At 49.0% G+C, this 27,663-nt stretch overlaps 1 protein-coding gene across 3 annotated transcripts in view; it reads left to right on the forward strand.

Annotated features, from left to right (window-relative positions):
• The window catches only part of LOC8050834 (paired box protein Pax-6), a 60,787-nt gene that overhangs the window by 17,231 nt on the left and 15,893 nt on the right, over positions 1-27,663 (forward strand). Inside the window, exons 2-7 of one of the 3 annotated variants that reach the window (XM_040216925.2) lie at positions 1,712-1,989; positions 2,800-2,980; positions 5,492-5,849; positions 17,382-17,531; positions 19,225-19,307; positions 22,650-22,828. In XM_040216925.2, the coding sequence (XP_040072859.1) occupies positions 1,811-1,989; positions 2,800-2,980; positions 5,492-5,849; positions 17,382-17,531; positions 19,225-19,307; positions 22,650-22,828 (1,130 nt within the window). In that variant the 5' untranslated portion in view covers positions 1,712-1,810. The remainder of the gene's footprint in view (positions 1-1,711; positions 1,990-2,799; positions 2,981-5,491; positions 5,850-17,381; positions 17,532-19,224; positions 19,308-22,649; positions 22,829-27,663) is intronic. The other 2 variants (XM_040216927.2, XM_040216926.2) reach the window with 2 other exon arrangements.

Raw genomic sequence — 27,663 nt, forward strand, 5'->3', positions numbered from 1 at the left:
TCGTCGTCGTACCTGACGGTAAGTAGCCAGGATAACAACTGGTGACGTCACGGCGAGGCAAATCCCAGTCGTGACATCACGGATGGAAACCATAAGAGGGCGCCACCGAAACACCTCGGCGCTAATTATCATAAATTTTTGCAAGCCTGAAAAAAAAAAAAAAAAAACAGTTTGGTGTGCGTGTTGCATGCGTTTCGGGCTTGTCGCTGTCGCTTGTTTCTGCTTGTCGTCCTATGGCGGGACTCGGACACGAGCAGTGTGACCACAACTTAACGGTTACCGCGGGAATGGACATTTTTGGAAACGTCAGCGCCACCGGTGAGCGCTCCGGGGCATTTTGGGAAGTGTGAGGGTGTCGCGCCCTTTAGCCAAGTCAAGTCTAGCCTAGTCGAACTTTTGAATGCTATTGGTGGCGCACGCTACCGCCGAACTGCAGCACCATTCTTAACCTCTTCATGCATCCAGGTGGACTAACGGTCTTCGAACGTCGCTAAAATGAGCTGCGTTCTCTTAGAGCGGAGCTGTTAAGGGCTAGTTTCCCCGGTATCGTGTCCGTCAGCAAACAAATGATAACACGAAATTCTGGACAGCTACCGCCATCTACGAACGGCGGCGGCAAGCAGACAATCGGCTTGCCGGTTGTCTGGTTGCCGCCGTCGCTCATAGATGGTGCAACCTTTCCAGCCTTTCCACTCTGGCTTGCCAACTGGCTTGCCGGCCATTACATCATTCCCACCATAGTACAGCTTCGCTGGTCTTCCTTCTTCACCAGGCAGAGTGTAAAGGCTGAAAGATTCTTTTTTTTTTTATTGTCGAAGGAAAATAAAGTTTACCAACTATACTCCCTGTCGCTGGTTGCGTGCGGTACAGGCGAAGGCAACGCCGGGCGAGGGGAGAAGGGGCAAGTACTAGGAGGGCTGGGGAGAAAGAGAGAAAACTCCTCTCTAACGTGCCTAGTGTTCTTTTCTTTCTCTCCCCTCGCCCTTCCTTGCCCTCCTCTCCCACCCCGCCTTCGTAGCGCTCGCCATTTTTCTCTTCTCGTGACGTTGCCTTTGGCTGCACTGCACGCAACTAGTAACAGAGTATAGCTCAACTGACTCCCGTAGAAAAAAAAAATAAAGAAAAAAAAATATTTGGATGCGTGAGTGATATTTTGCTTTTTTGTCCCTTGGCCCGCGCGCAATGGCCCATCAAAAAAAAAGAAGAGAATGGTGGCCCATCCAGAACGATGGCCCATTAAAAAAAAAGGGGGGGGGGGGGCAGTGGACAGATGTGCTACGTGCCAGGGTGCGATCATAACACCCTGAAAAATCGTCACCTGTCATGGCACCTGTTTCCGAAGGACGAGAAGCTTAAGAGGGAATAATTTCGACGCTTCACTCGACAAGTAACCCGTGGGCCATTTTCGTTATGGGTGCCCTCAAAACATCACAGCAGACGTCGGAGCAGCGACCCTCACTCTTCCCATAATGCCTCACACGCGCCGCTTGAGGGCGCGCTACTTTCCAGGAAGGTCCATCGTGTTGACGAATGAAAAGGCGAACACTCCTTTTTCCAACACACGCTGCATGAAGTCAAAGCTTGAAACGCACGTTTAAAGCAAACTAAACTGCTCGTATTAGTAGCGTTCGGGCTCCGGTGTAGTGACTACATAAGGGACTACATAAGGAAGATGGCTTCCCTGCCATAAGAGGCGTGTGCTGGCATGCAGGGTGACGCGGTCCCCGAGGCCCGCGCCGCCCCTTTGGCCCGCCCGAGCGTGGAGCTGCAGCCGCTGGTGCGCGGCGCCCTGTCGGCCGGCGTGGACCACATGCCCCACAAGGGCCACAGCGGCGTGAACCAGCTGGGCGGCGTGTACGTGAACGGCCGGCCGCTGCCGGACTCGACGCGCCAGAAGATCGTCGAGCTGGCCCACAGCGGCGCCAGGCCCTGCGACATCTCCAGGATCCTGCAGGTCTCCAACGGATGCGTCTCCAAGATACTCGGCAGGTACGCAGAAGTCTCCCCGCGCGCAACCCGCGGTTATGCTTCCCTCGTATATGTGTTTAAGTCCACCTGTAGCGCTTCGCTCCGAGGCGGCACCCTCTGTGGGCGCCAGTCAGCTGATCGTGATCTTGAACAGCGTGGAAAGAACTAGGGACAGATCTTCGGTCTGGGGCATATAGGGTAGAAACTGAGAGAGGAGAAAAGAGCGGGTACGTCGGAACACGGAGCGGTGGTTCGATTGATTAGGGGGGAGACGCAAAGTTGCCTTTGTCTGAACCATAGCCTCCTCTATACTCACCAAGCATGGCAGCTCGACGTCCGAGCCATAGAGTGTCCGGTCGCAGATTTGGAGCGCGAGGATCTGGTAGCACAATCCATCAAAGAACCATTTCTCGGGGGAACCTGGACGTCAGCGCACAGCTTTTGCAGCGGCGAAGACCCGAAACACACTTGTATGCTCGGGAGAAGTGTGTTTCGGCGACTTGCCGCAGCTGGGCGCCAGCCACATGGCTCTCCTCTCATCCATTGTCTGCCGCTCCACCTTTTCCTATTCGGCGGCCGCTTCTCGTGGCAATCTGCCAGGCTTTGTCAGTATATAGGAGGCTATTTTTGAACGCACTGCTCGAAAGCGAACGCCAAACTCCGGACGCTGGCGTTCGGCGTTCGAACGCGTTCGAACAATAAATAGAGACAGCTGGCTTTGCGCCTATTAATCATTCCAACCAGCGCTCCGTGTTCTGACGTCCTTGCGCCCTCTCATCTCCCCCCTTCCCTCAGCCTCGTACAGTGCTGCAGGCTGTTTCTTTCGTGCAGGTACTACGAGACAGGGTCCATCCGGCCTCGGGCCATCGGGGGTAGCAAGCCCCGGGTGGCCACGCCCCCCGTGGTGGGCAAGATCGCCGAGTACAAGCGCGAGTGCCCCTCCATCTTCGCCTGGGAGATCCGCGACCGCCTGCTCTCCGAGGGCGTCTGCAACAACGACAACATCCCCAGCGTCAGTCCCTCTCTCCCTCTTCTTAAATGCATCACGCAGAAGACAGCCTGCAGAAACTGTTCGAGGCGTGGTTCTTCCTCAGATGACGGTCACATTGCTCGCACAACAACTGTCCATCTTTGGAGCGTGGAGCGCTTTGAACATGTTTCGGGCCAGGATTATTGTCTCATCGCGGCTGCATGGAGCTAACATTGTGCCTTTTGTAGGAGGCACGCGCAAAGGTACCTGCAGCTTTATGGTATGATGTCGGTGCAGTCAGGAGGCACCGGGGAGCCAGGGGCTTTCGACGAACACCTTTACATCCCAAGAATATTTAGATTTTGTGCCTGCTTCGACGATGGGCTACAAATCTCTGACGGACGTGTGCGAGCTAAGACAAGTAATAATAATAACAATAAAAAAAAAACATTATCGCTGCATGATAGGGTATAAGTTTCCAGACCTTAAAGTCACACTCGAACGAATCATTCCTTGTCATTTCTTCGTTCCAAGCGGTCTCGTTTCTATGTAGGGGTATAGTGCGGTTCGGGGGTTTGCGGGACTTTTAAATCCAGCACAATGCGAGAGACGCGCGACAGTTTCTATTTACGAGACTGAGAGCGCTGTTCTTGCTCTGGCACCAGCGTAGAGAGTCCTCGTTACACCGACCTTTCCGGTCTCGTTTGCGTGGTGGGTCACCCGCCAGCGCGCATTCTCGAGGGCTTCGCCTCCCAGTCTGTCTCCCCGCGGGAAACCTTCTACCCATATAGTTTTCCCCGCAGCCACGCCTGTGTACGTGTCACAAATTCCCGTTCTCCCTCAATCGTGTCCATGGAAGAGGACAATGAGGCGCCGGGGTGCCTCGCGCGGCCTCTTTTTCCGGACGAAAGGGCGCGGCCATCTTGAAACTGCTCGGGAGAAACGCGTCAGATCGCGGAGCACGGTTCCCGCGCCGCGTTCGCTTCCTCGCCGCTTTTTTCGAGTGCGAGCTGGCCGATCGAAGAGCGGTGGCCCCCGCAGGGCACTGACACGGCGGAGGGAGGATCAGGCACGAGGGAGAGGCCGGGGAAGCGACGGATTGGGACTCACAAATCCCGTCGGAAGCCGACGGGGATTTCCGCCGAACGTTGCCGCTTTCGCGGCGCAGTCCAGGAATGTTCGCCCGGGGAAGAGGGCTTGCCTTCGTCCCCGTTGGCCGTCGGGTGGCTCGGGGGATCGATTCGATGGTCGCAAGAAGACCTCCGCTAGCTGCCGGGGTGACGTGTGGGTCGGAGCGTCCTGGGCTCCCGGGCTGCCGTGTCTGACTTTCCTCCTGCACCTTGTGACAGAGAATGTCCCCCGTCTGACACGTTTAGACTTTTTTTTTTTTTTTTTTTTAGCGGACTATATGCGCCAAAGCGCTTTCAACGAACAGGCCGGCGTTTGGCCACAAACTTAGGGTGCGCAGAAGCCAGATTTGTATGACGCGTTTGCGCATGTGCAGCGCCGAAATCAGCACCACAGCGGCAGAGTGACGTTAAAGAGTCGAGTTGGCGGGCTTTTTTATGTTTATGATTGGTTTAGTGATGATAGAATACGTTCAGGAAGATGACGATCACGCCATGATGGTACGCTTTTTGACGCTGTCCGATTACTAACGTGAATTCTGGTGTGTCTGTGTGTGTGTTATTTTTTATTCTTTTCAAATATACGTAAATTTTGATAGCCGTCGTGTTTGGTAGATTAGCCGCGATATCTTAGTGGTTACGCAGTGATGATGGGGTTGCGAAGTCCGGTGCTTTCTTCTACTGTCGTGCCGAGATCATGAATCCACTACAGTTCGTCGCAACGAGAACTGCGAGATGCACTCACCAAAAATAAGCCTCCGTTGAGTGCCCGATGCGCATCAGGCGGAGCAGCCCTTCCGGGGGCTCCGATGTTGATAGGAAAGGCGCGGATGATCCTCCCTTCCCGGAACGTGAGAAGAAGGCTGCGTCCGTATTGAATGGGCGCCACATCTTCCCGCGGGTAGTGTGGGGCAGAGCCTCTGCGTGTATAGTTATTGTATTGCGAAGGATTAAAGGATGCCTTTATCTTAATACTCCGGTTGGTTCGCTTCCTTTGCTGCTGGTGTGTAGACTATACACTTCATTCGGTTCTGTTCAATGCCGCAAAGCCTGCCTTGCTGGTGCTTAAAAGGCTCGGCGAATTCGCACCTGCGAAACAAAATGGCGCAGTGACCTTTTTTTTAAAAGGGAACCCTAAGAGTAACTGTTGAGAGCTTAGATTTAGTAGAGGGTGCAACTCAAACCATTGAGAGCCTTTGCAATTCAATGGCGGACGCCATCTTCGCAGATTGGCGTTGCGTTGTCTCTTGGTGAGGAACAAAGCGGACGGAGAGAGGCGGAAGCGCTTGCAGACGATCGACGTTTTCGATTCTTCCTCGCAGCTTGCGTTGCAACGCTGCCCATAAAACCACGTGACCCCCGATCGAGCGGTTATTTAATAATAGGCCGATAAAGTAACTGCCTGATTCCCCGGCCGTCGTCGCAGGTGTCCTCGATCAACCGAGTGCTGCGCAACCTGGCGGCGCAGAAGGAGCAGCAGCAGCACCATCAGCACCAGCAACACCAGCAGCAGCAGCAGCAGCACCACCACGCGGCGGCGGCGGCGGCCGCGGCTGCGGCAGCGGCGGCGGCCGTGCACGGCGGCGGCTGCCCGGAGTCCGTGTACGACAAGCTGCGCATGCTCAACGGGCAGCCGTGGCCCTGGTACCCCGCGGGGGCACCGCCCCCGCTGTCGGCCGCCGGCATGCCCGGGGCCCTGGCACCGCCGAGCCCCCTGGCCGGGGCCCTGACGCCCTCGGCACTGGCCGCCGCCGCCAGCCCCACGGCACACGACGCCAAGAAGGGTGAGCGCCATGATCTTTCCTCGTGCACGCTGTTGACAAACGGTCCACTCCAGGCACTCACTGCGCAGGAACCAGGTTCGCGTCGGTGCATTCGCCGTGTCCACAAGAACGGCACGCAGCGGCGCTACGACGGGGGTACGGATAAAATGCTCAAACGACAGGCGAGCTGGTTACCATTCATCTTTGAAAAACCTCGAGACTGAGGAAAACAAGGGGGAAAAAATGGGGATACCATACACAGGGTCTCAAACGCAGGGTTTATTTGCCCGCGACACGTTAAATAGCTTTCCCTCCTCGCCACTTGTGTACACCACTTCCTCCATACAGAGGGGGACGATGCATGGAGCGCGGGGCGAATTTGGGACCCCTGGTTGGCCTCTTTTCAAGCACGTCACAAAAGAGGGAGAGGGGTTGATGATTTTCACGGGACTCCAAACTCTGCCATACTAAAGCCTGCTACCTTTTGACAAGATTTGAAAAATTTACCCCGACTTTAAACGTGAAGTTGCTTTTTCTAAAATAAGTATACAGATAAATAAATTTAAAAAAAATTAGATTGATCTCCTCTGCATTTTCGGGTTCCCGTGGTGAGAGGCGTGTGCGAGAATTGGACACTTTGAAATATAGATTAGAATGAATGAACGAATGAATGAATGAATTTATTGGATCAGGATGGCGCTCTGGCCTGGTTGAGGAAAAGGCGGGGAGTGGGCGCTTTTTATCCTCAAGTTTTACTTACGAGTTGGGCCTCCATAGCAAAAAACCCACACCGCGAGCATTTTTTTTTTTTTTGTATTGTTTGTGGGACATATTCAGTCTTAGAGAGCTTGAACTCTCGGTGGTCTCTGGTTGTTGCGAATGGCTTCTAGAACCGGACAGGGCCAAAGTAGATGTGTTACCATTGGGAATTCTCACCGGCACTGCTTGAAAATGAGTTGGTTGGAAGGTATCTGTGTGTATTTATGCTTTTTGTAATGTTCCCATCTTGCGACGATGTCCTCAGTTCAGACATAACCGGGGCGAACTTTGGTAAGGAGGACTTATGGCCCTCTTGGAATCTGTTTGGATGGGGTGTTGCAGCCTAGGTATGGCGTGTCGAAGCTTCTCTTTGTTCTTTGTCTTATTACAGCTCGTTGCTCTTTTGAGGATGGTTTGTATTTGAGGTTGGACGTTGATGACTCCGGGGGATGGTTGAGAAGAGTTTACTTCGCAAGTCTATGTGCCTCTTCGTTGCTTGAGTTCCCGGTGTGACCTGGCATCCACCGTACTTGGATCTCGATGTTGTGGTCTTTACGGACTCCTTTGCTGAGTTTCTTAATGAGGTAGGGAGCGGAGTTCAGTCGTGCGGGGCCTCGTAGTGCTTTGAGAGCCTCCAGGGCTGTCCCTAAAGATGGTAACGTTGGTCACCTTGTAGGACGTGGGTTCCGTCAGTGTCCTTATTTCCAGGAGGACAGTCTGCAACTCGAGCTCCGTAGTGGAGATATTATCGATTAGAATAACTATTCGATTTGAATCTCGTTTCGAATACTGGCACCCAGACATTTCCAGATATTAAATCATGAAATATGCCTTTTAACGCTACCCCCAATTCGAAAATTTGTCCGTCCGTCTGTTCGTACATTTTTCGCTAAATTAACCGGGGAGATTGACGTGACGTGACGTCACCTGACGTCACGTGATCTATACACTTCGGAAACATTGACGGAACGTGACCTATACAACCATTCAGTTTCTCTGATAAATTCAGCGGAAAAATTCGTGTCTTCGGGCCGAAACGTCAATTCAGTTTTCCCGATTAATTTAGCGGGAAACTCACATCACGTGTCCTATGCACCAGTTCAGTTAGCCTCTAAATTTAGCGGGAAAATTCACGTCCCGCGATCTAAACAGCAGTTCAGTTTCCCCGCCTAATTTATCGGGGGAAGTCGACATCGATTGACCCGACTTGGGCTAGGTGGCGCAAGCTACCGCCCGTTACAAAAGGTATGCCATTAACGTCCATCCATCCATCTATCGTCTGTGATCTATACAACCGTTCAGTTTCCTCGCTTCATTTAGCGGGAAGGTATACGCCACGTGACGCAACACTTCCCTATATGGTATTGTATACATTATAGGACTTTGCGCTGCCAATTTTGCTACTGCTCAAGTCTGGTTGTGCAAGTTAGTTACCGCCGTTAAGTGCGCTTCTCACAATTCACACTTGCACAGCGGAGAAGCGACATTCGCAGAGCGGGAGATCGGTGGACGGAATTTGCTCCACGAAGGTCATTCTCCAGCCTCTTCTCTTTTTAAATGCGTAAGAATTTATTGCCCCGGTGCGTGCAGCCGTCTTTAGTTTGGACGGCCGTGGCTTGGTTTGGACTGGACTGGATTGGAGTGAACTGGTTTTTGTCAGGCCGCGGTGCGGTGCGCACCTTTCTCTTTCGTTCCGTTCGTTCGCTCGTAACGTCCGCTTTCCCTCTTACAAGAGGGAAAGAGTTTTCTGGCAACTTCCAATGACGCGCCGCGGGAGCGAGAGACGGAGGAGGTTGCATCCGAAACTGCCGACGTCCGGGAGAACGGACTCGCTGCATCCGAAACTGCCGACGTCCGGGAGAACGGACTGGCTGCATCCGAAACTGCCGACGTCCGAGAGAACGGACTGGCTGCATCCGAAACTGCCGACGTCCGGGAGAACGGACTGGCTGCATCCGAAACTGCCGACGTCCGGGAGAACGGACTGGCTGCATCCGAAACTGCCGACGTCCGGGAGAACGGACTGGCTGCATCCGAAACTGCCGACGTCCGGGAGAACGGACTGGCTGCATCCGAAACTGCCGACGTCCGAGAGAACGGACTGGCTGCATCCGAAACTGCCGACGTCCGGGAGAACGGACTGGCTCCTGTGTGCGGACCGTTGGGAGGTTGGAATTCCCATCCTTCACTGAGTCGAAACTGCTGCTATCTAAGTGCTAACGCTTTTCGGCGAGAATCAGTGGAGCGACTGTTGCAATTTCGAACAGGGACTGAGACCGATAAATATAACGGTTCGGTTACAGTTACGGTTACCGTTTTTTTTTCTTCTCAAATCGGTTTTGTTTTGGTATTTTAGGGCTTCGTACCATTTCGGTTACCGTTCAACCGCCCGTAAAACCGGTTTTTTCTTCGTTTTCTTTCCGGTTCGATGTATTTTTTAATAAGCCAACTAGTCTTTGTCATTTCAGTTTTTTCGTATATCATCTTGCCGATGGCGCCTTGCAAGCGTTTAATATTGGAAATCTGGGCTGTATTCCAGGGAGCAGGATCTGGTGCTCTGCCAGTTCAGCCGCTCAATGTCTTCCCTAAATGACCAACTGAATCGAGATGTTTCTTTTAGCGCCATTATTATGACGTCCCTAAATGCTCGTCTTTCCACCGGAATCACAATAAATTAAGCCATTCTATTCGCCAGCAGACTACGCGTGTCCTATGCCTAAAATAAATATTTTAAACGCTTAATGTTTTAATGTTATCATTAAATATAATTTACAATAACGTTCATTCCCAGGAGATAATACCACGAAAAATTAGTTACATTTTAAGATATGGGACCGTTTAAACTGACTTCATTTAAATGAACTAATGCCCCCTCTCCGACCGGGCAACCGCATTCGATCAAATGAAGACCGTCGTTCCATAAAACACCTCGAACGAGGTTTCGCTAACTCGAGTGAGCCTCCCCACCAAAATATCCGGATGCAAGTTGTCGTGCATACGCTCTCAATAAAATATTTCAGGAATCGAAAGGCCACATCCCATGGAAGAGTTCAGCGACCGAGAGCTACGCTTTCAGTCGCTAGTCGCATACACAACAGAAACGAAGCAGGACAGTCCCTTCGATCGGGCACACTGCCACAGGCCGCACCGCAGTGGCGGGCCGGCCACGCGCTTGTTCGTCGAGGGTCGAATCGGTGTACCGCTAGCGTCCGGGGCCCAGTCACTCTACCCTCCATCGCGCCCTCTGGTCATGTGTACGGGTGTCGCGAACTTTTGTCGAACCTAAATTTCGACGTCGAACCTCGAGGTTCGACTGATTCGCCGAACCTTCGAGCTTTCACTGTGTTCGAAGAAGTTCGACTGATGGACAGTGTTGCCCGGCTTTTACACAAATATTTTTCGGGAAACAAATAATATAGAAAATAGTTTACTTTATATTTTATAAAATAGTTACCAATGTTTACAACCATATAAAAACAAAAATGCGCGCTTTTACTGATTTTGTTAGTAATGTGAGTCAGTGATGCCAGTACACCCAACAAATATTGCACTTTACCTCTGCCAAGTCAAGTCAACTGTTCTTTTTTTTTTTTTTTTCAATTTTCGCGAATACGCGGGAAATTCGAGCTTCAGTCGAACCTTTGTCAAACATCACGTTAAAAGTTCGAAGAAGTCGAACTTGGTAAAATTCGACCTTGGCAGGTTCGCGACGCCTATAGTCATGTGTGTGTGGGGGAAATATATGTGTCAAGTTGTGTTTCTCTGTGCGTTAGTAAATCGTTCCCACAACTCCGAAACGGTTCCTGACACGCTGCCGGCGCCCTTGCGCATGCGTCGTATCGTTATCGGGTACCGTTATCCTAGTTTTCACAACAGCCCACTAAAGCTCCCCATTGAGGAGATACGAAAAGCAGAGGAGCGAACGCGTGGATTTAGGGGGCTCTTCGGTGAGCGAGCGCTCTCGCAAGCGACACGTCTAGCAAGCAACGCTCATATTGCCATCAATAGCGCTGGGCACAACTTTCAGTTCGAGCGGTATCGGTAAACTTCAAGAGCCACTGACAATCAAAAATATATTTTTTATATTTCCAAAGTACTGGAAATTATCGCTATACGTTAATTTAAATATATAAAGATGGGAATCTGCCTGATTACGACGAATACAAAATAACTTAAACACTCCGAACTTGGCGTTCCCACGCAAGTCTGCAATCTCTAAAACGTCCCCGTATTTCTTTTCATTTCTGTTTTTTTTTTTTTTTTTGCTAAAAAAAAAAAAAGGAAACACGATCGCGTGCGCGCGTCTCGTTCTGTCGCAGTTAACGTCTCTGTCTTCGTCGGCAGCGATCATTCCGGAGAGTTCGATCAAACGTCGTCGCCTGGCATTAAACTCAACTTGGAGAAGCACTCGATAATTTCATCCCCGAAGTGGGAAGGTCACCCGGAACAGGCGAAGTCCGATCCACAGATTTGGCGCTTATTTCCCGGTCACACACACGGAGCTGGTTCAGCCGTCGAAGTCGCCATTCCGAGAGGACGCAGGAGAGAGTGCTATATTTTGAAAAAAAAAAAAAAAAAAAACGCGCGCAGTGCGAGAGTCGTGAAAATATATGCAATAAACATCTTTAATAGTTTTTACAGACATGTAACTTGCGAAAAATAATTTACCTTATCGCAAAGGCAAGATAGAAAAAAAAGGCAGAAGGGAGAAAGAATGTGTGTGTGTGTGTGTTGGGAAAGGGGGGGGGGGGAAGTATATTGAAACGACTATTGGGCACGCACTAAAACTTTTTGGCGCGTTTATTCTTTTTTTTTATATACCTTTATTGAATGGTTTGAGGTAACAAAAATAGTGACCTCGAAGTTGTCAGTGGCAAGATGCAGTCTTCTAAGTTATAGGTGGCGTATATACTATATATATATATATGAAAGTAAAGGTCAGGTGGCGTGGGGTTCCGTGACGTCAATTTCCCTGCCAAATTTAGCGGGGAGACTGAATTGGTGTAGAGGTCATGTAACGTAAATATTTTCGCTCAATTTAGCGGGGAAACTGGATTGGTCTGTAGGTCCCGTGACGTCAGGCACCGTGACAGAAAATTTCCCGCTATATTGAGAGGGGAAGGCGAATTCCTGTATATGTCACGTGATATCAATTTCCCCGCTAAATTTAGCGGAAAATGAACGGACGGACACCGTTTTGGGATCTTGGGGGGGGGGGGGGGGGGGGGGGTAGCGTTAACAAGCAGCTCTAAAATTGCCGCTCGTTTGTCAACGTCCACTGTGTCCCGCCTTGCACGCTCGGGTGTCTCAGTGTCTGAACGTCTCGTGGGGTCGATCGGGCGATGGAATGGCCGCGTTGCATCCATGCACTCTGTGTATGCGGGACGCGCGTATGGGAAGGAGGCGCCTTCCACTGCAGCGTGTTCATCCACCAACGAAACACCGAAGAACTCCTTCAACCTCTACCGCTTCTCCACAAACACTTTTTTTTTGTTCTTTACCTTGATTGCTGTTGCAGGCGGTAAAGAAGAGATAAGCGCGCATTTGACACATCGGCGAGCGAGCGTCGGTTGTACGTCGTACAAGAGACAGGATGTTTGCTATGGACATGATGACATAAGTATCAGCAGGTATACGCTTGCTTCATACATCTTGCAAGCATGCTTGGAAGCACGCTTGCTTCATACATCTTGCAACATATCCGCAGAGATTTCTTTTGCATGACCAATGGACGGCCACACGAGGAAGAAACATGCCTCAGGCAGGCGTACTGTCTTTTGCATGATGTGTTAGTTCGGAGTGCCACCACACTCCTCAAAGCGAGTGCCTGAACGAACTGCCGAATGGTTTGCGAGCTCTTCGCCGATGGCCGTATATGCTGTCCAAAATTGCCGGGCTCCGGCGCTGTCCTCGAGGGCAGGTCGTGCCGCCTCGGTCGGTCCCGAAGCCGAGCGGACGCGCAGCCCCGCGAAGTCCCGGGCCCCGCGTCGGGTGGATCGATGACTCGGAGCCCAGACTCCGTGGCGAACCGGCGTCGGGGCCAGGGCCAATGGCGCGTGCTCTACGCTCGACGGTGGAGTGTGCAGTCGCCCAGTCAATGGGGGGTCGCCGTTCAACGCGTGCCCCGACGAGGAGTCTGTCGTTTGGATGACGTCGCTGGTGTCGGAGTACCCCGAGCAAATTGTTTTTTGTCGCCAAAGATAAGAGTTGTTATTCCGCGGAGATGTACGGCCTGTTGCGGCGTAAAAACTCGGAAAAAACAAACACACCCCCAGCAAAAAGAAAGAAAAAAGAAAAAAAAAAAAAAGACGACGTTTAATTTGCTTAATGCCCAGCGTGTCGAGGCGCACCCATCCAGCACATTCGGTAAATTATGTTTTCTTCCGTTTTTTTTTTTTTTTTTTTCTTCTTCAGCCATTGTGCATGAACAGCAAAAATACGGTTCTACGATTCAAAAAAGAACGGTGAGGTCTATATTTGCCCGTTGAGACGTTCACACCACAGAGTGATGGAGTGCATACTTTTCACAGAAGAAGCCAAACCAACAACTGTCCCCCCCCCCCCCCCCCGCACGCACACACAAACACACAAACTTTTCCCCACAGGGGAAAAAATATTTTTGTAATCGTTTTGTTACAGCGTAAGTCCGCAACATTTCAGCCATGTCGTCTAAAAAATAAAAATACGTAGAAAAACAGAAAAAAAAAATCATCAACAAATCGTCGAAAAAGTTAACCACTATCCTAACCATATTTTAAATTCGACACCGACAGTACGCGGTAAAGTCACGCATCGTACGAAACCTCGCCTCCACGTGACGTGCAGAAATGGTATCCCGCGAAGCAGGCGGCCTCAATGGGCATCTGGAGACGGCGTTGCCTCGATAAAGCGAAAAGTAGCCGAATCTGGCGGGGCGCTACGAGAATGCCAAGTGGCCGGAGGAGTACAGCAGTTTTCTCCACACAGTGTATCGGTGGGCGAGCAACGAACCCCTGGCGGGGCGACGCGGTCCCCCCCTTGCGGCAGCTCGGCGACTGATTGGCGGGGAGGTGGGGGAAGCGCTGTATCGATTTAACGACCGGGTTCACAAACACTTTAGCCTCGTGTAACGACCAAATTAGGATAATCCTGTTTGCGCCCGGGACCCGGGGAGTTTGTCGCTCCACGCGAACCGTCCGTTGTGCGCGGCGGCGGTTTCATGAACCCCCCCTTGGGGGTTGGGTAGAGACCGGGCGTCTCTCTGCACATGCCTCCGGGTTCAGACCCGAGGTTGCGCCGGGAACGGGAAGAGGAAGCGTCCGTGGCAAGTCGAGCACCGATTGCGGTCTCTTCTTGCCCGGGAATTCAGTCCGGATCGGGGGTCTCCAAGGAAGGGTCTTTTACTCATCTTTGTTTCCAGCGCGATGAGTCAACCAGTCGCGTAAATCACGTACTGTGGTATTCCGGAACCTTACAAAGCTTGGAGCTGGATTGGCTGAAACGGCGTGAGAGCCGCGAGCATATGTACAAAGTGGTTCTCAACCCCCCCCCCCCCCCCCCCCCCTCTCCGGTCCCCCCATGAAAAGTAGTTTTTTTTTTCTTGTTTACCGCAAAAATAAACTACGTTCGGTGGTGGCGCTGGCTGTCGGAAACAGATGCCAAAGTTTCAGAGCTAACCCTCATCTCTTCAGAAGTTATCAGCGATTTTCTGAAATTTTCAATGGGGAAATGGCGGCCTCGAATACACGGAGCTGAATGGCAGCAGTTACTAAGAACGGGCCCCTTTTCTCTATTTAAATTTTCAGAGAATCACTTGCAACTTTTGAATGAGATAACATTTTGGTTGGAAAGTTTGGCCTCTGGTTCGGATTGTTAGGGGTACATTTGAGCGGAGAATTAACTTTCGTCGACACCTGATTTATTCTGCGGTAAAATAACAACCCTATATATTTGTACTTCTTTTACAGAAAGTAGGGGGGGGGGGGGGGGAGAGAGGCACGTTGCACATTAGCACACAGGGAATGCGCGAAGCACGTGTACACAGGATCGCTTTTGGCATCTAATTTTTCCGACGTTCCCTATCGTGATGTTTGTCCACGGACGTTTTTTTTTTATTTTATTTTATTTTTATTTTTGATCCTATTTGAAATGTACGTAATTTGCACACCTCGACTCTACGACACATGCAGTTCAGACGTGGAGGCAATACGCGTAAAAAAGCAATGGGATTCCTGAAGCAGAAAATTACCCTCGAAGAGGTACATGAAAGACTGAACTTTATGGTGCGAATATGATGCGGTACGCGCGCGGAACACGGCAACGGTTCGCTAAAAGTCCCCAATAACAGGTCTTCCGAATTTATAGACCTTTTTTTCCAAGTACGCCGCCATCTTGAATTGTCGTCATTTCCAGTATGGGCGAAAACATTTGCCTTTGCCACGCCAATAGAAGGCATTTAGGATATAAGCGTAACCGTCGCACATTATCATTTTGCCTCCCCCTTATTTTTGTAGTAGTTACAGGTTGAAACGTTGTAGTATTTCTTCGTCGCCCATACCGGATACGCCTAGTAGGTGGCTGGGAACGAGAGTACACAGGAAAGGTCTATAGGGAGTATTCACTGGACGCCATATTTGTGGGTGCTGTTTAGTGCGCATGCTCAGAACGAGCTCACACCAATAGGCTGCTAAGACCGGCACTCCTGATGGTGCGGAATGCACGTTGCAAAAGAACCGTGGAAGCTCAGCATTCGCGCACACAGCTATGGCCGCCAGTGAATACTCCCTATACGATGCCTTTCCGCAGGTTTTTCAAGAAACCCGAACTAAGCACGTTTTCTGAATACTCAGGATTTGCTCTATACGGCATGCTATTTATTATCTATAATCTCAAAATAACTAAAAAATAAAAATTAAAAAAAAAAAACGGCGAGCGAAGGTGTTTTTAAAAGAAACATTCAAATCTTCCCGCGCTTTCCATTGGATGACGTCACATGTTGTATACCTTGCAAATCGAGCATGCAGTTTAAAAATCTGCATGCTCGATTTGCTGGCGTTCATTTGAATGAATTAGCATTAATTTCACACCATTAAACATCTTCTGACCCGTCGGGAACAACCTGTCTGACCTATCTTCCTCCGTAATACAACATTCGACGTCAAGTTTTCGGTGTTGCCATTAAAGGCTCTCCCAACCTTTCAGGCCACCGATAATATTATTGTTTCTCGTAATTTGAGTTTCTCAGCAAATCAACGAATATAAAAATTTTGCCGGATCTTTCCTAGAATAGACTCCTTTCAAACCCCCCCTCAAGCAACATTGGCGATTTGCCATTACTTAAACACGGAGCGCGTGGTTGGATCCGAATCCGAGTCGAACACTGACGCGATGCTCGTGTCCAATACGTGCTCGTAGTACGCGCTCAGACAATGGCGTACTCGGGTAGTCGGCACAATAGCCACAAGATGGCGTTTACTTTGGAAACTGGTCCATTCAGCGTCTCGATAGACGGTCGTACACCTGTCCGTAGGTGAACAGAGAAAGCGAGCAGCCGCACCCTGGGCTCTCACTGGCCGCGCTATTGATCCGCGCCCATAACAAACTGTATCGACGTCCCGCAGTTAACCCGATTCCCAATAGCTGCCCCAGGTGGTTCCGACCGGCGAATGGTCCTGCTCGGCCGGGGGCTCCGGTCCGGGACGGCGGACGTCTCGGCGACGAATCGCCCAGGAGGGGTCGGTGCCTGATTCGATTAGGGCTCATCGGCGGGGCCGCTAATGGGATTCGTTAGGGACCGGGCAAACCTGATTAGGTCCCACTCCGGGTTTCCGCACCGACACCCAGTGTCCGACCTGCTGCGAGGGACCCGCCACGGGGATCGGTGGAGGACACCACCGTCGGGTGGCGACGCCGGGGGTGTCGGGTACGGGGAGGCGCCACGGGGGATTTCGGAGTGTTTTCTACTGTTCGGTTGGGGTCACGTGGTTTGCGGGCCGCGTTTCCGATACAGAATGCGAGGAGGAGTGGAAGGCGTCGATAGTTCGCGAGCCGTCTCCAACTACCTAGAAGACTAGGCCTGCCTATGACGTCACCAGTAGTGGATCCCTGATCCGCCCCAAGAGGCAAACACGCGAAGCTCGACGGATCCACTAGTGATTACGTTTGGGGGAGGGGTGTTTGCAGGCCTTGTCTTCAAGATGGTATTGGTACAGGTCGGCGGAAGGCAGTGAGGGGCGCGAACGCTAGCGAGCAACTTTTGAGAGGTCGGGCATTTCGATGGGAAGACGTTCTCGCGCGAGTGTCCTTAACAGCGCCGCTCACTCTTCGAGGCTGAGCACGGTCAACGAGAACGACGGTCTTTCGAAGGATACAAATGCGAGTGTGCTACAGTGGACACTAGCTTCGTTCGATTCACCTGCACCTCTTGAACCGGTGCACAAAATTGCGGGACAGTGTACTTCCGGTATGTGCCTTGAGATACGACCGGAAGTACCCCGCCCTACACCTTTCTGCACCGGTGCAGGTGGGCTGGTGGGCTGAAACGGCTCCCCATGCTTCTGCGGCTTTCCTGGCAGTTTTTAAAGAAGCCTTGGTTCATACTTCACTCGGAACGCGAAGCTTAGATATTTAAGCTTTTTTTTTTTTTTTTTTTTTTTTTTTTTATAATTTGAAAGACAATAGTGTTTGCTAGAACGGTAAGCGCAGCACACGTCCAGTTCTATAGTGTGTCAGATCATACTGTCTAGGGCTGTACAGCGTGCCTCTAGAGTCCATACGCCTGCTCCCGCATTCAGCAGGGCGGTTCTTCTGTCGCAGAAGGCGGGGCTGACGGCGGCACGTCGGACGGCAACTCGGAGAACAGCTCCTCCTGCGACGAGGACTCCCAGATGCGTCTGCGGCTGAAGCGGAAGCTGCAGCGCAACAGGACCTCCTTCAGCAACGACCAGATCGAGGCGCTCGAGAAAGGTACGTGGACCCCGCTGCGTGACTCGCTGCCGAGCGAGCATCGCCCCGTTGAATCAGGGATAAAGAAACTTCGCGGAAAAGTAAAGGGACCTTCTGTAAACGGCTCGCACGTGACGTCACAGCTTTGCCGCAAGTTGCAAGAAAATGGGCGCTCAGCAGCAGGCTATCACAATGACTGCAGGTGTGACATTCCAGCTAGCCATTTATTGGTTTCCTAACTTCGTATACTATACTGTCTGGAGTCATATGCTCAAACATTTTACGTACAGAATGCATTGGTCGTGGTCATCTAATGTGCCCTTATACTCTAGTAAGCTTATAACTATTAAATAAAAAGGTCCATATACTGAGCACGACGGAAGAGGAGAAGGGTGTTGGAACAAGGCTACAAAGGAGGTCGAAATTTTACTCGGGCTTCGCGCACCTCCCGGTGGTGCACTGTCGGGTTGGGACTCGGCGTCCTGGCAAGGTTGCGTGCTGCGCGGTCTTGAAAACGTATGAGCGAATAAGGACGGTTCCTCGAGAGCTGGATTGATGCATGGATGGATGAGGCTGAACCTCTTGAGTCATGCGGCAACTTGCGTCACCTAGCCAGTGTTTCCTTTTTTTTTTCCTTAGATTTACTTAACATATGGTTATATATCTAGATATTTATTCTTAAAAGTTACGATATGTACGACGAAGGCGCCTCTATGCAACCGGGTGCACACACTTTCCGCCCTATACGGGTCGCACGGAAGGGAATAAGAAAATATTCATTCTTCTCTCGACCTACGCCACTAGTCAGATGACCTCTTCTTGGTTACGTCCAGCTTCTCTGTGTCTATTTCTTTTCTCACTATATCTAAATACCAGTGCGTTTGTTAAATTAGCCGCCTCTTCAACTACTACAGGGTGAAGCCCCTTACAGTGAAATATCAAGTGCTCGGCCGTCTCATCCTCCTCACAACAAGCGCCACACACCATACCTACTTCCTGATACCTAACTTTATATGCCTTAGTCCGCAACAAATCCGTCCTCGCCTCGAACAACAGGGAGCTCCGCCTAGAATTGTCGAAGAATAGTAACTTCCTTCTTAAACTATCTGCAAATTTCCAAGGCCGACTTAGTCTGGATGCCTGCTTCCCGTTTCCCCCCCTAAGTTTTTTTAATTCTCTTCTTAGTCTTCATTTTCTCATCCGCCTCCTTGTTATTGCCCATATTTTAAGATCGGAGTTTTCTAGTCCGCTTTCTTTACTTTGTGTCGACGCTTCTCACGTGTGAATGGCTAAGAACTCTTCGTGCCCATCGTTCTGCATCTGTTATCTCTCAGCCTATCCTCAAAATATATCTTACTGCTATAGCTTTCCTGCCATCGGATGAGGGCAGCGAAGCTAGAGCTCCTCCTGTCATGCTGCGCCATCTCGCGGCATTTTTCGGCCATTGGAGTAACTGTTCGACACACTTGCTCCCAGGCGACGCCATTCAGACACCTCCCTCCTCTTCCACCTCTTCGAGCTCCAAAACAATTCTGAGGCGGGGCAAATACCACCAGCCGAGCGAGACCTCGAGGGCAACATTCGTGCTATAAAGCCCGTCGGCACTGTACATAAAGAAACGATGATTGCCGTGCTCAGTGCCCACAATTGACGTTGGCTAAAGCTCCGCCGCAGAAGGCGGGGATCGCGAGCACTGAGTCATGTTCCCGCGCAGAGTTCGAGCGGACCCACTACCCCGACGTGTTCGCCAGGGAGCGGCTGGCCGAGAAGATCACCCTGCCGGAAGCTCGGATCCAGGTACGTACCTGCAGGCAGCGGCAGTCGGGAACCGCCGCATTTAAGCACCACCGTCGAGGCGCGATCTCCCAACCAGAGGGAGAGGAGAGAGAGAGGGCTTTGCACGAACAACGGTCCAGGCCTCCGCCCGACCTACTCATGCCGAGTGCGCAGCTCAGACTATAAATGCCATGGACAGGGCAGGTTTCGTGCGACGATGGAGGTGTGCGTGAATTTTAGAATCCGTTGCGGACTCGTAGTGGGAAAAAAGTTATAATTAAATCGCCGGTTCCACGGGTATTTGATATTTACCTCTAACCGTAGCTGCGTTTGAGCCCGCGGCTGGAGTGTACTGCGATGCCTCGAACGCGTTACCGAATGGTGTGTTTAGCGTCCTATTCCGCGCATGCGCCGAAAGTGGTCCCGCGAAGTGGCAGCACATGCATGACGTCCGAAAAGCCGGAGTGTTGCGCTGTCAGATGTCGGGATCGTGGTTTCATCTCATTTATTTACCTTGAGGACCCGTTTCTGGGTAGTACACAAGGAAGGGTAAGAAGAGACTGTTTAAACAAAAAGGGGGGAAAAAAATAGGAAAAATAGTATAATGTTAAATGGCGATAACAAGTTAACGAATCAGTATACAATTTTATAACTCGTTCATTTGATCTATGAAAACACTGAGAAGTTCACAAAACTTAGAGGTGCTTATTTCTAGTACAATGCCTTTGGGTTATGAACTGTAATCATCAATAGCAATCGGTAGCCTGGAATTTGGGAAAAACAATGATGAAGTGTGGATGAATTTTATTTTAGAGACATCGTCAACCCTAGCGGAAATTCGATCTGGGGAGCTGAGAAAAAAACATTTTTATCTGCGGATTGTGATGATATATTTTATGAATAAGCGCAAGTCAAAAGAGTCTTCGACGAAAAGAAAGTGTTTTTTGACTAGCCCGAGTACGAAGTGAAGTGATACTCATGGTATGGGAAGAGTAGTCGGAGTGAATGTAACTCGGTTCTCTGATCTGAATTTCTTTAGTTCGTAAGAGAGATAATTTGGAAATGCTGACCACATCGATGATGTGTATTCTAGTTGGGATCGAACCAGGGTTCTCTAAGCTAGCCTTTTAATTTCGCGCCAACAGAGTTTGAGGTTACGTTTTCAGTATCCGAGTGTGCGGTTAGCTTTTAGGACAACTTCGTTAACGTGCTTATTCCATGTGAGATCGGTGATGAGTTGAAGTCCTAGGTACTTCTATGATGTGCAGTGACCAATGTGATTTATACCTAATTGGTGAGAAAAGACAGACGATGTAGTACGACAAGTGAATGATAGTAACTTGCACTTTTCTATGTTTAGGACCATCTGCCAATTGTTACATCACTGTTCAATCACATTGAGGTAACTTTAGAAGCGTTCTATGGTCATCTGACCTTTTGATGGATTTGTAAATGACGCAGTCGTCTGCGAAGAGATGCACGGGCGTGATAGAAGCTTTTTTAAGTCGCTGATGTATGTTAATAATAATAATGGGCCTAGTACGGTTCCTTGTGGGACGCCTGAGCTGACAGAGGACCTGCATGAAATTTTGTTATTGATGACTGCATAATGCGTGCGATTTGTGAGGAACTCTCTGACCCAGTCTATTATGCTTAGAGAAAGTTTAAGGGAAGATAGCTTTTTAATGAGGCGTTGATGAGGTACCCTATCAAATGATCTTGAAAAATCGATGATTATGGCGTCACTTCGGAGTTTGTTATCTAGGTTAAAAAAAAAGGTAATGTGTAAAGTGTAACAGCTGGGTTTCACAGGAAAACGTTTTGCGGAGCCCATGCCGGTTCGAACATAGCAAGTTATTAGATTTCAAGCAGTTAATTCTGTATGAATATTTGGTGTGCTCTAGAAGCTTGCAAGGAACACTGGTGATTAATATAGGGCGATAGTTGGCTACTTGGTTCCGGTCCCCCATTTTGTGAATGAGCAGTATTTTTCCTACTTTCCAGTCGTCCGATAGCCTTCCTGAACTTAATGATTGTTTAAATAATTTGTAGAAGTAATGCGCTACCATTTGCTTTGTATTTTCTAAAATTTCTGAGGTTATCAATTTCTTACCAGCGCTTGAAGAAGTGTTTAGGTTTTCAGTTTCTTTAACAACCCCGGGATAGGAAATACCGATCGGGTTTATTGGTGCATGGTCTAACGTGCTCGGGTTAGGGGTGGTATCAAGATCTTCTTCTGTGAATACCGAATTCAAAATGTGTTAAGCTTTTGTGCGCTTTCAAATTTCAAATTTCACATCGTCGTCATCAAAAAACGCCAAAGCGATCGCAGGTGTATAGGTTTATAATTTTCCAAAACTTTTTTTTTGGGTTGCTCGTAGGAATATTTTTTAAGTCATGTTCGTAAAACTTTAATTTTGCTTGTGCGATCGCATTTTTATGTACCTTTGCATGACTTGAATATTTATTCCAAAAGTGGTGTTAATTTCGAGGGCGTTAATTTTGCTTTTTTTAAAAAGTCGTGTTTTTTTATTCATTTTGTTCATACGCCTCATTGCTTTCGTGAACCATGGATTGACGTTATCTGATCGAATCCTTACTCTTGGTACGCAGGAATTGCAAAGAGAAGACATCATACTTTTAAAGCGGCCCCAGTTATCACTGATTGAATACTGGTCGAAAGTGGACATAAACGAACAGTGAAACGATTCTAAGCCATCGTTTAATGTCTGATAGTTTGCTTTGTTATAGTCCATTATGTATGTAAGGTATGCAGATTTTCGGGTTGTAGGAATTTCAGCGAAAAAATGTGTTCCTAAGTGATCACTCAGCCCCGGAACGTACGAGCTGCCGTTGATGTGGCTTGGATGAGACGATAAGCATATAGACGAATGGTGCTGCAAGAAGAGCCTATATACAAGATTACAATACGAAATTCAGGTTTTTGGGGAAGACTTCTATATCTTTTATTTCTGGGCATAACGCGGTGGTTGGACGTAGAAGTTCCGGCAAAATAGCACGAGCAAACGCGTGTGTTGCTGTCGTCGCGGCATCCCAACTTCCGGGGCTTCCGCGGCCTGGACTACCGATCTGAAGAGCGATCTGCAACAAAGCAGGTGTCGGCCATATTTACCACCGTTGCTGGGACACCGCTGAGGATCGCGGCTGGCAACAGCGTGGCACTTACATGACGCGTCATCAGGGGGAAAGCGAGAGACCGTTTCTTTGGACGTGGTAAGCACACCAGTCGAAGACGCGTTCCAGGCACCATAGTGCGTACTAGAAGTGTGTACTGGGGGAGGTATACTGCGAGGAAGGGGTTTCGGGGTTAGGGGGCTTGGCACCGGACGCTAACGGCCTCAGGTCTGGTTTTCCAATCGTCGGGCCAAGTGGCGGCGAGAGGAGAAGCTGCGCAGCCAGCGCCGCGCTGCGGAGTCCTCGGCGGCTGTCGGGGGACCCGTCCACGGACGCCTGGCTGGATCCCTGGCGGGCTACCCGGGACTGGGACAGCCCATGGCTGCCGCCATGCAGGACTCGTACAGGTGACCACTCTCTCTATATATATGTATAGAGTCCTCCTTTCGCGTGGGGATGCTGCCTGGGAACAGTGAAGGGTGACACCAACATCGTTATCAGTGGGCCAACTTTCCCAGGAATTGTGTACGCGGGGGTCAACTTAGTGAGACATTTTAAAAGTGGAGAGTGCGCGCTCGCAGCTCTCATCGGCACTCAAGGTGTGCGAGTACTCCCGTAGCTTTGGCTTCATTGCCACAGAAAGTTGCTCCTGAGTAGCGCTAATAGTAATAATAAGATGTTTCATTTGTACAGTGTACTTTCTTCCACTCGACCATCTGAGGTTCTAGACAGAATGATTCTTACCCTTATGCGGGGAAAGAGACAACAGAAAACGAACGATTTTGTTAAGATGAGACATATATTTAACGGAGAGCGACGATAAAAGAGTAAAATAATAAGAAAGGAAACGAAAGCACACGGAAAGTGAGTGCAGTGCCTTACGTCGTGTACTGTCCTCGAGTCCAAGAGGATTCGTCGAGGCCGAACGTCTGCAGGGTTGTGGCTCCAGCCTCGACGGCTCCCGGGGCCCCGGGCCGACGCCGGCGTAGCAAGCTGCAAGCCCCTCCTTAGCGTGGCACTACTTAGAAGTTGCCCCTTTGTCTTTGCCTCGAGAACACTCGTTTCAACCGCGAGGACAGAATATGGTGAACGGGGCGTTGATGATTCCCTGGTGGCCAGACTCCAGGCTGCGGTTGCTGTAGACTGGAGCATCTCCAGTGGACCGCCAAACTCTCCCTGCGCCAAGCTCTCCCTGCGCGAACGGCGTTGGAGGCAGGCCTCGAGGATATCAATCGTAGCACTGAAGGAGAAACTGGACAAACTATATATTTCACTGGCTTCTAACAACTGTTTGTTTTGTGACCGGAGGGAGGGGCGTGGGGGATGGCACATTAAACGTTTAAAAGTCCAGCCTTACAGCATTTTTACTTTGCAGCAATTCCTGACCTCCAAATTTTCCCGAAATTTCCCCAAAATTCTCCCCATAAGCTTCCTTCTTCTTCTTGGCCCTCTTTCGTCCACTTGTCCGCAAGGCGGCTGACATTCATTCTCTAATCGCCTTTGTAGACAGACCTTTCATGGAAGGCACGCACGAAATTGTCCCCGCTGTCACGTGTCCAGTGGGAGAAGGTTGAGCAGTGAGTGCGACAAGGAATTTCACTCAGACTAAAACTAATCTACAATTTAGGAAAAAAAAAAAAATTAAAGCGCAGCCTACCACAAGATAACTCGCTGGGGTTCATGTTTTGCGCACCGAAGACGAAATATCGAAGTCGCATCAGTCCTATTTGAAGTTGCGCAGAACGTGAGGTTGACATCCTTGAAGAGTGGTGACCCGGCTTCCGGATATCCCCACAACCAGCAGTTAACAAAATCATCCACGCGGTGCCGAAAAAAAAAAAAAAAAAAAAATCGAGGGCATACATTTTTGTTTTCTCGCCATGGCGCTCACAGTTGCGTTAACTGTTTGTAATGTATCTCATCAGAAAACTCGAAGCGCTGATACTAGCACATGAACGTAAAAAAAAAAAAAAAAAGCGTTTGCTCTAGGGTTCATGTAGCGTTGTGCAAAGCCTTCTTTGCTCGCCTTTCTTGTCTCGTTTTTCCTTTTTCGACCTGTCGCGCTGGGCCGTCTTCTTCGCGAGCTGTTCATCCTCTCCGAAGCCTCGTCGCGATATCCGCTTACCGTCATATAAGCGGGCTCGTCTCGTCGAGAGAGAAAACAAACATCGATTTTTCGGGGTCGCGGATGACGCAAGGAGCTCGCCCCGCTGCCGGTTCCCGGGGCTGCTTTGACAACCCCGGAGATTTCACAATGTCGCGTGCTCTCGACGTTTGACGCCCATGTACGGCTCGCGTCGACTAGGCCGCGCCTATATACTTCGTCTATTTTCTCTAGAAGTAGACAATAACTATTCGGGACATCGGGGATAAGAAGGAGGGGGGGGGGGGGTGCGAAGACTAAGAGGATTTCCTGCCCTCCTGTTCCGACGCCGCTGGTCAGAGAGACAGAATATGGAGAACGGCAAGGGGGGGAAGGGGGGGGGGGGGGGTCGTGCGATCGTATGCATGCTGGGCGATTGTTCATCGTGCGACCCCACCGACCTTTTTATTTCTCCCCTAAAAAACAAACAAAAAAACTGTAGCAAATAGGCCTCGTCCTCGACCGCTTTAGAAATAATAAAACCCATTGCCATAAAAAAAAGGAAGCTTTGGCGAGGTAGCCTTTTGCCGAGAGGTTTAGAGTTCATCCTCTCACCGCTTTCCTCCCACCTCTTTCCACTTTGGCAGAGCGAACGCTGGAAAAGGAGGCGACCTCCTCTCCAGCGTTCGCTCTGCTGAAGTGCAAAGGTGTGGGTGGATGTCTTCCCCCGAAACTGTTAATCTCCCTCTTACCAAAGTATAGGTAGACTCGTACAAAACAAGAGGTCGGATCACCTGGGCTGACCGAAACGGACGCCTCTTACCGCTCATTCCCACTGGAAGCGAATCCGCGTTCGCAAAGCGGTTGCGAACGCGGTTGTATAAAGATCCAGTACAATTGCACGCGCACTCGGTGACATCAAGTGCGCGTGCAATTGTACTGGATCTTTATACAACCGCGTTCGCAACCGCTTTGCGAACGCGGATCCGCTTCCAGTGTGAATGAGCGGTTAGTCTGCCATGCACTAAAGATCGCCTATACGAAGCTTTTATTTTTTTTTCATATCGAAAAATCAAAACAAACTCATGTTAAAAAAAAAAAAAAAAGATGAGACCGAATAATCTTACGTCTTGACTTAAAGAAGCGAAGTCTTCGTACGATAAGCAAATATTCCATGATGTTAGTTGAGAGCGGCCCGGCGTAGTTTGGAAAAAAATAAATGAGGTCATAAATTGAACTAAGATGTCCCCTTCTATAGGTGAATTAAATATAAAACGTCAATGTATGTCCGGTGTGGGTGTGGCGGAACGCTTTTTTTTTTTCACTTTTCACCTCCACAACCCACTGCTTATAATTATAATGCTCTCCCCTTTGTAATGCAAGCATACTAACGATGACGAAAATAGTCCCCGGAGAAGGGGAACAAGAGGGACAAACACAAATCTCCAAACACAGCTAGGTGACTGGTGCGCAACCGAAAAATTCCGCCTGGTCCAGGTATCGAACCCGGGACCTCTTCATTTCCAGTAGAGCTCTTTACCATTTCATTGCATTATAATCATACTAACGATACTTTTTTTCTAGATTAAACGGATGAAATCGAGGAATGTAATATATTTTTTTATGACTGAAAAACAACAAAAATAGTGACGTTGATCAACTACAAATGAAGCCGGTTACATATATAATAGAAAGCAAAAGGAATAAAATGTAGGGGGGACGAAACACGGACGAGTATAATTCTTTCTTTCAACTCACAACAAAGTTTGTTTTAAGTTGAAAAAATTAACACGTCTGTGTTTCGTCTATGTTATATTTTTTTTCTCTTTACTAGTATACTTTACGAACACGTTCGTTACGATTATAATACATATATAATTTTTCATTATCCTGTTGTCATTTTTCAGCAAACATGAAACTGGTAAAAGTGTCAACTACTTATAAAGGAGGCGATAAGAACATCTTGAACAATTACGGGCCTAAATTAGTGCTCCCTGTCTTCTCTAATGCACTCGAAAAATTTACCCTTACACGTCTCTCTTTCTTTCTTTTTTTGCAAAACACTTGAATTATTAAAGTTTCAGTTCGGTTTTTACCAAGTTAAATTGCAGAATATTGAAGAAAAAAAAAAGCTTTTTACGTTGCGTCTTTTTATGACGCGTAACGATAGTAAAGCGATCGATGTTCTAAATCACAACGTTATTTATTAGGCTATATCTAAAATTGAGAAAACGGTCTAGTAATCGATGGTCATTACTCTTCCTATCAAAACGTTATTGCCGGTGCTTCACAAGAAAGCATACTTGGGCCTCTTTTATTTAATGTATATATAAATTATATGGTAAACATCATTTACCAAGCTAAGTTTGTTATATACAATAATGATACGAGCCTTTTTTTTTCAGCTGACGCTGATATGCAAAGCAAGCAATATCTTAAGCCAATTCGAGACGTGGTCCAAAATCAAAGAATATTTTAAATATAAGCTAGCAACTATGTACATGGCATCACTTAAATTTCCTAATCATCCATTACGGCAAATTTCTAATTTAACTAACAAAAAGTTTGCATACGATATGCGCAGCGCCGGAACCTTGAGAGTACCACGTCCATGAACTAATTACGGGCTTCAAATGATTCAGCACACACTTTTAACAGTATTAATATTTTTTTTTCAAAGACCAAGGTGTCTGCATTGAAAACTTAAATAAGAAAAGATTGCGTGAAATATTATTCTCTAAATAACATATTTTTCGGTGTGGTGCATAAATGCTCTTTTTTGTTTTGTTTCAAATGATGTAATTGTATCCCGCTGACCGATCTGCCTGTAGGGGGCAGGGGCTTCGTCAAGCTGCAATTCTGCAATTGATTCTCCTGCCTCAATCGCCCATCTTGTATTATGGGAGTAAACAAAATGAATTGAATTGAATTGAAGTTAATGGCCTTAAAGTTAACAGAGAATTCCAAAGCCATATTATTTAGATATACTAATAAACCAGGCTCGATTAAAAATACAATCAAACATGGTGATTCGCACATTGAGTGGGTTAGCCAGCATAAAACTTTACGTGTACTTTTTTCCGAGTGTATGATACGGGATAGCCATGTTATCTATTTTATTGCTACACTTTCCCGAATTGTCGGCAATGTTGCCCGTTG

The sequence above is a fragment of the Ixodes scapularis genome, unplaced genomic scaffold (genome assembly GCF_016920785.2).
Source record: "Ixodes scapularis isolate PalLabHiFi unplaced genomic scaffold, ASM1692078v2 PGA_scaffold7__128_contigs__length_106722199, whole genome shotgun sequence".
NCBI classification, from domain to species: domain Eukaryota; kingdom Metazoa; phylum Arthropoda; class Arachnida; order Ixodida; family Ixodidae; genus Ixodes; species Ixodes scapularis.